At 43.2% G+C, this 7,640-nt stretch overlaps 1 protein-coding gene across 1 annotated transcript; it reads right to left on the minus strand.

The window, feature by feature from the left end:
• Window positions 1-2,195: 2,195 nt before the first annotated feature.
• On the minus strand, window positions 2,196-7,426 carry LOC124606119 (cuticle protein 65-like). The gene is made up of 2 exons (XM_047138083.1): window positions 7,359-7,426; window positions 2,196-2,646 (listed from the first exon to the last, which is right to left on the minus strand). Exons 1-2 carry the CDS (start codon window positions 7,368-7,370, stop codon window positions 2,269-2,271), a joined length of 390 nt encoding a protein of 129 aa, XP_046994039.1. The 5' UTR covers window positions 7,371-7,426; the 3' UTR covers window positions 2,196-2,268.
• Between the last annotated feature and the right edge of the window lie 214 nt (window positions 7,427-7,640).

Consider the following 7,640-nt stretch of genomic DNA (forward strand, 5'->3'; position numbering starts at 1 on the left):
CCACAGGACTACATCCAGCATCTCTACGATCGTCTCCATGGGAGAACAGCAGCCTGCATTGCTGCAAAAGGTGGATATACACTGTACTAGTGCCAACATTGTGCATGCTCTGTTACCTGTGTCCATGTGCCTGTGGTTCTGTCAGTGTGATCATGTGATGTATCTGACCCCAGGAATGTGTTAATAAAGTTTCCCCTTCCTGGGACAATGAATTCACGGTGTTCTTATTTCAATTTCCAGGAGTGTACTTGCATCTCTCTATCTAGTCCAAGACCTTACATGTAATATTCTGGCACTTGTCAGCAACTACGAAGTTGTAATGCAATGTGCTGAAGACAACAGAGTGTAATAGAAGAGAAGTAGATTTTCAATACCCGCTCAGCCTTCCAGATTTAAGGGTTTCACAGATTCCTCAACGTATGCTGGCAGAGATGACATTTATAAATTTCTCTCCCAGTATTGTCCGATTCGACCTTGTAATAGGTCTCCGTAGAACCATGACGACGACGGCACTTTGAAAACTAAGCTACCTTTCCATGGCAGTAGGAAAGCCTTCCAAAGAAGCCGACAAAATAGTGAAAAGTGTGTGTGATAGTTTACGTGTGAATAGTAGGCAGTGACAGGGGTAATTCCGTGACAGCAAGGATGACGTTGAAGACGTAACAGTTGTACAATTGTCTAAGTCGCAACGCATGAAAGTTGTAATATGAGGCATAAACACGCACATCACGTAGCTATTGTTCTAGACACCCCTTTGAGGAGCAGTTGTAAAAAGCAAAAACTGATATGATTTCTACCTATGATTTGCAACAATGAAATAGCTGATGTAATGCATGCATAGCGACGCACTGAGAAGTCGTGACATTAGAGTAATGCACAGACATTTGCACTGAGTTGATCAAATAAGTACCGATATTTCAGAATAAACTGAATGTGGATCAGACACAGTGTTCTCGGTGTGAACCTCTGACATCGTGACAGTATGCAACGCGGAAGCTCAAGAAAGCTGAATCCCTAGAATGTAAAAGTCAAAATTAAAGTGCTGTTTCCTTGATTCCAAAGAAATTGCTCAAAAGAAATTTCTACCAAAACTTCGAAGAGTAAAGTCTGATTATTACCATGTGGTCTCAATTGCTTACTCTTAGTCGCCAAGAGTACCGATTCCATGAAAAAGTCTTCCACCGCAGCGACTCATCCCACTAGCAGAACGCTCTTTCGAGCAGAGGGAAAATCACAATATTTGATCATTCACTGAGTGTGCCCAAGAACAAATAAGGTGCTTGACAAAACACACTGCGAATATGCATTGGTACTTAAGCATAAAATGGGGTTGGTGCTGTCACATTCAAACGAAGGTCAGTGTGCGCACCAATATGGTACTTGTACCACTTAGCTGTGACCTGTTGTTCAATAGTATTACTACCAAATAAATAACTAAATGATCGTGAGAAAACAGAATTATGTCTACAGATATTGTAACTTGAAGTACTTGTGAGATGAGACATGCAGGACAACAAATTTATTATCCATCTGATGACGAATACGGAGTAAATAAAGGCACAACACATGTAAAAAATATGAAAATATACCATATACATCATTGTCTCATAAATTCACAAATAGGTAATAAACAATAAATTCATGGTCGCCCTTATCTCTTTAAGTCCTTTCTTGTTCTTACGAAGTCAACAATTGAAATTAAAACACTTTTATTTATCGTGAATCGTGTAGTGGCTGTGATCGAAATAGACAACAGGTATCACAAGGTTACCCTCGAATTTAAATTCCTATATTTGGCCTTCGTTTCATGCCGAATTCTGATCGTTCTTGAAGTCAGCAGTTTATCCCAAATATTATTCTGAAAGATGTTATTAGTTCATTTGTAGTTATCCAAAAAATCTACTAACACTAAGAGCATGCCACCCTGTCTAAATCATACGATGTGATGCCTATTACTTAAATAGACTTTACTGTTTTCTGCTCTCTTTAGATATCAATTAAAATCATTCGTTGCATCAGATTTCAGCCCGCAAATGATTCGCAAATCGAAACATCCTGTTTCGTCTCTTACAGCTGTTTAACAAATACATTATTTATTTTTCTTCCAGCTGTACAATATCCAAGGTTCTTGACACGATTTATAATTTCAAAGGTTATTAGGAAATGAGAAGTTGGGGTGAAAGAAAGACAACTTGTCATTTGCACGCTATTTTGTATATAAATATAGAAATTATATCACATAACAGCTAGTGTTCTCCATCCATAATGTCAACCATGATATCCATGTCCGTACGCAAGACCGTGTCCATACGCCAGTCCATGCGCTCCGAGCAGAGCGGGGGCGGCGAGGGCGGCGTGGGCGGCGGCGCCATTGATGTGGGCGTCGCGGACCTGCGTCTGGGCGACGGCGGTCAGGTGGGCGGCCCTCGTGGCAGCGACGTCAGGGGTGTCCAGCAGGTAGCCGTCAGAGCGGACGGCAATGTGGGCGGGGCCGTAGGCGGCGTAGCCAGGGTGCACGGCGTGGGCGGCGATCACTGCTGGGGCGGCGAGCACAGCCGGGGCGGCGGCGACGACGCCGTGGGCTGCGCCCAGGTAGCCGGGCTTGGGGGCGGCTACAGCAGCGGCCAGGACGGTGCTCAACACGATCTGCAGAACACAGCGTGAAACGCGTCTTTGAATCCCATGATTAGCACAAACAAAATGCAACGGATTGTAGCGTATTATACGAGGGGCCGCTAAAAAGTTTCTGATTCGATAAGGTTACCGTAATGTCTCACACAAACAACAACACCTACTTTTATGGTGGCCATTTGTGGGTATGAAAGTCAAATTTCGCGGCTCGAGCTTCGTTAGTTTTGCCGCTAAGATGCGTTGTATACGTTAGTATAAGAAAACTGCGAATATCGAGAGACTCAGGAACTGTGCTGTGATTGAATATCTTCATTTATATGGAATGACGCCAAAGGGAATTGCGGAGGACGTGCGGAATACACTTACGGAAAGTGCTCCGTCTTACGCAACAGTGCAAAACCGTGTGTCCGACTTCAAACGTGAAAAACGAGTGCGCCTGTCACCGTAGCTAGTGATGAAACAGTGGCTGCAATTCACGATACCATTTTTCAGGATCGTCGAACAACGTTACAGCACATTCTAACCACATTTGGAATCTCCCATGGGCGTGCTAATGACATTGTTGTGGATATTTTGGAAATGCGCGAAGTTTCATCTCTGTGGGTCCCGAAAGACTTGAATGCAGATCCGAGACAGGAGCGTGCGCGTTGTTGTGGCAGGCCGCGATGGACGAGCGGTTCTAGGCGCTTTATTCCGGAACCGCGCGACTGCTACGGTCACAGGTTCGAATCCGGCCTCGGGCATGGATGTGTATGATGTCCTTAGGTTAGTTAGGTTTAAGTAGTTCTAAGTTCTAGGGGACTTATGACCTCAGATGTTAAGTCCCATAGTGCTCAGAGCCATTTGAACCATTTTTACAGTGTTGTGAAGAAATCGTTCGCCAATTTGAAGCGGAGGAAGACGGCTTTCTTGGAAGGCATGTGACAATGGACGAAATGTAGGTTCGCTTCTTTGATCCTGAGACAAAACAACAGTCACAACAATGAAAACATCCTTCATTCTTTACCCCATAAAATTCCGGTAGCAAATAGCCGGTAAGATGAAGGCATCTCGGATGCAGAAGCGGTAATTACGGTGGATTACTTGCAAAAGTGCGTAACTATCAATTCATCATAATACTGTACGATACTGCGCCGTTTGAGAGAATAGATCTGAAAAAAAACCTTTTGCATCATGGCAATGCACCAGCGCACGAAGCCCTCGCAACACTGGAAATTCTGCGTGACTGCGGGTTCGAATTGACGTCATCAGCCGCATTCTCCATATTTGGCTCGATCAGACTTTTTATCTTTTCCTAAACCTAAGAAAAGACCTCAAAGGACGACGATTTGACAATGATGATGCAGTGATTGATGCTGTGAACGGTTGGTTGGACTCGAGATGGAAGACCTTTTATTTGAATGGTTTGCAGAAGTTCTCAGAGCGTGTCGATAAGTGTATTAGTTTACACAGGTATTATACTGTAAAATAAATTGGTATTATGAAATTACTGAATTACTGTCATTCTTTATTTGTTAGGCTAAAATCTTTTCGACCCCCCCCCCCCCCTCATACATGTTGTTGTCTGTGTCATTCATGTGTGCTTATGCTTACTGCGTTTGGAACAAGAGCTCTTGGGAGCGATTCACCGCTTAAAATCAAGACTCTAAATCTCTAAATAACATTACATAACATTAACATCAGGTTTCTACCGGTCTCATGCATGGGTACAACTTTTCTCATGATTGTAAGAAATAAAACGCCTGCAGCTGTTCTTATGATCTTATTTATTGTCTAGCAGCCAATTTTGGCTCTTCGATGAGCCATCTGCATGCCGTAGTTGATGCTGAAGGGGTCAACACGATTCACATATACACAGCATGAGTAGCCACGATAATTGTCTTACTCAGACTATATGTAAACTTTGGTGACAGCACTCCAACCATCAACTATTTCGCCAGTCAATTGGGAGTTGAGGGTTGGAGTGCTGACATCAAAGTTTGCAGATGGTCTGCGTAACCAGTTATGCTGGCCACTGATGCGGTGTGTATATGGATCGTGTTACCCTTACAGTATCAACTACGGCCTGCAGATGGCGCACTGAAGTGCCGAAACTGATAGCTACACAATAAATAAGATCGTGGTGGTGGTGGGTAGTGTTTAACGTCTCGTCGACAACGAGGTCATTAGAGACGGAGCGCAAGCTCGGGTTAGGGAAGGATTAGGAAGGAAATCGGCCGTGCCATTTCAAAGGAACCATCCCGGCATTTGCCTGAAACGATTTAGGGAAATCACGGAAAACCTAAATCAGGATGGCCGGAGACGGGATTGAACCGTCGTCCTCCCGAATGCGAGTCCAGTGTTAAATAAGATCGTAAAGACGGTTGTAGAAGTTTCATTTTCTTACAACAGTCAACGGCTGTGGTCCCCAAGAGCTCCAGTCAAAAGGACGGACATAAAAAACTTCTTTCATGATTGTTAAACAGACCGTTTTTTTTGTGCAGAATTCTACCAGGCGGCTTCCTCTTCGTTGCTTTCCCCTAGCCTATGTCCTCCTACATATTTCACCCTTCTTCTTTTTGTAAAATCGAATCCCAAGCTTCTGTTACATTTAAATTGCCGTGACTTCCAACATTCTGAATAATTTATTTTATCCTACCAAACATTCGTTCAGTAGTTCCACCATCTGTAGATTTAGTAGGAATGTATACATGTACTAATGTAGTTGGTTGTAGCTTTGTGTCTATTATCACCTGTGGTAATCCGTTTGATTGTAGTTCACCTGTGTTCCTATTTTCTTGTTCCTTATCAAATCAGCTCCACCAATAGCCATATTTAGAACTTCTGTTCATGATGTCATACTTCCTTGGTCAGAAATTCCGAGCTTCGTATCACCATACTTCATGATTTCTCATCAACCTTATGATCCATTCCTCTTCCTCCATTTTCTAACCCACCAAGATGGTGGAAGGATCTAATATTTCGCGCACTGCCTCGCAGAACGTCTTACACATTTTTGCTTCTCACGACATAGTTCTGAGTAGTTACTGCTTATGATCTGGAGGACGGGGGAGGGGAATGGGGGAAATTGTTTCTTCAGATTATTTTATCCACATCGATACCATCATCATTACACCATGCGGCAGTGGTGAATGTAATGGGGGAATTTCATGGCGACAGTGTCGCCATAGTATATACCGTGAGGTGTGATCAAGAAGTTTCCATTCGAAGGCAGTACAGTCCAGAATCGATATGCTAATCACCAAGATAAGGGTGAGAATTTACGCAACCTCACCCACACACGAAGTTGAAGATAAAAGTTTGGTAAGAGACTATGTCTTGCTTTTTGAAAAAAAAACGTAACTGCCAGCTGCACATTCTGGTCTCACAGAAATCGTCGACACTTCAAGACCTTTTTTAAGAGACCTAAGACGTCGTAACCGCTTTGGAAGAGATCGGAAATACAGGGCGGGTGCCTGAGTGTATTCCACTTGTCTGTAATGGATGAGGTTGGCCTCTCAGATCGACCAGCTCTCGCGTCGAACCTTCATCACCACGGCTCACAAATCCACGGCGATCGTCTCCGACGGACGCTCTGTCCCACACACATTCATCATTCTCCGATGTATGTCTGCTGGTATTTGTCGTTTGGCATCGAAGAAAAAACTAGCTACAGCGTGGGGGTCCTCTTTGGATACATTTGGTAATGACGTCGTCATAACTCACATTTCCACATTTGCCACTTGCGCTCGTATAGGTGAAAGCCACACTAACCGCTTGCCAACATGTTGGTGCTTATATACACGCACTGGAGTCGTGCTACGTTGCGCATACGCTGCAGCGAAGTCCTAAATGGATACTTTTCGATCGGCCCTAATATAATCCATGTAGGCTGATGTTACAAGACACGATCAGTCCTCCAGACTGTTGCACCGGAAACTATGCACTGTACTGCAGGCTTTTCATGATCAACATGTTACTCTGATCTCTCCAATGATTCTGCACTAACGTAACGGTTGTCTGTATTGCTTAAACATGCAAGCTTCAGTGTTGCGGCGAGGATCGGTGGTATGATATCAAGTGGGATCTGAATAATTGTTTAGTACAATTCAGCACAGAAACAGAAAATAACAATGATGGCGTTAAAGATATCCACTAAACGACTAAAATTTGGGAAAGCAATGACTCTTTCTCTCAGACATATACATCTGAATTAATAATATAATTATGTTCAAGATTCATAATGTTTAGCATCTTGGTATGATATATAAAGTTAAATAATAATCAATGTTGCTCTTCACTTCATGTTGAATATCGTGAATGTAGCATGTGTTTCCCGTATTCACTACTATACTATCGCCGATATACTACCTATTTATTATAACCAAAGTTTGTGCCCGACTAGCAATGACACTGCAGAGAAATGCCATTATTTAGTTCCAGACATTATAAAGTAATCCCTAAGTAAACTGTAATACCAGCTTTAGTTCAAATGTGTGTGAAATCTTATGGGACTTAACTGTTAAGGTCATCAGTCCCTGAGCTTACACACTACTTAAACTAAATTATCCTAAGGACAAACACACACACCCATTCGCAAGGGAGGACTCGAACCTCCGCCGGATTTAGTACAATGTAAGACAGACTACAGAAGGTTTACTACATTATGAATATTGTTTTAATGGAACTAAGACACAAAAGGTGGACAGTCGTGACATATCCATTACATAGAGCTAAGTGACACTCACCAGGAGTTTCATGGCTGCAATGTGGACTTTGGGCGGTACCAACTGTCAACTGCGCCAGAACGAAGCGCCCGTCAGCCATATATACCAGAAGCGAGCGTGTGAAAGGACAGCACCAGCGTCCTTCCAGCAGCGACGTCCTTCAAGTGACACGCCCCGATAGTGACGGTGGGCAGTGAAGAATGGGCCAGTATTCGCGTAATGGAATTTGACCTTGCTGTGAAACGAGGGAAACGCGTCCAATCTAAGAGAATGGTTTTTACATAAAATAGTACTGTATTTACT

The sequence above is a fragment of the Schistocerca americana genome, chromosome 3 (genome assembly GCF_021461395.2).
Source record: "Schistocerca americana isolate TAMUIC-IGC-003095 chromosome 3, iqSchAmer2.1, whole genome shotgun sequence".
In the NCBI taxonomy this organism is placed as follows: domain Eukaryota; kingdom Metazoa; phylum Arthropoda; class Insecta; order Orthoptera; family Acrididae; genus Schistocerca; species Schistocerca americana.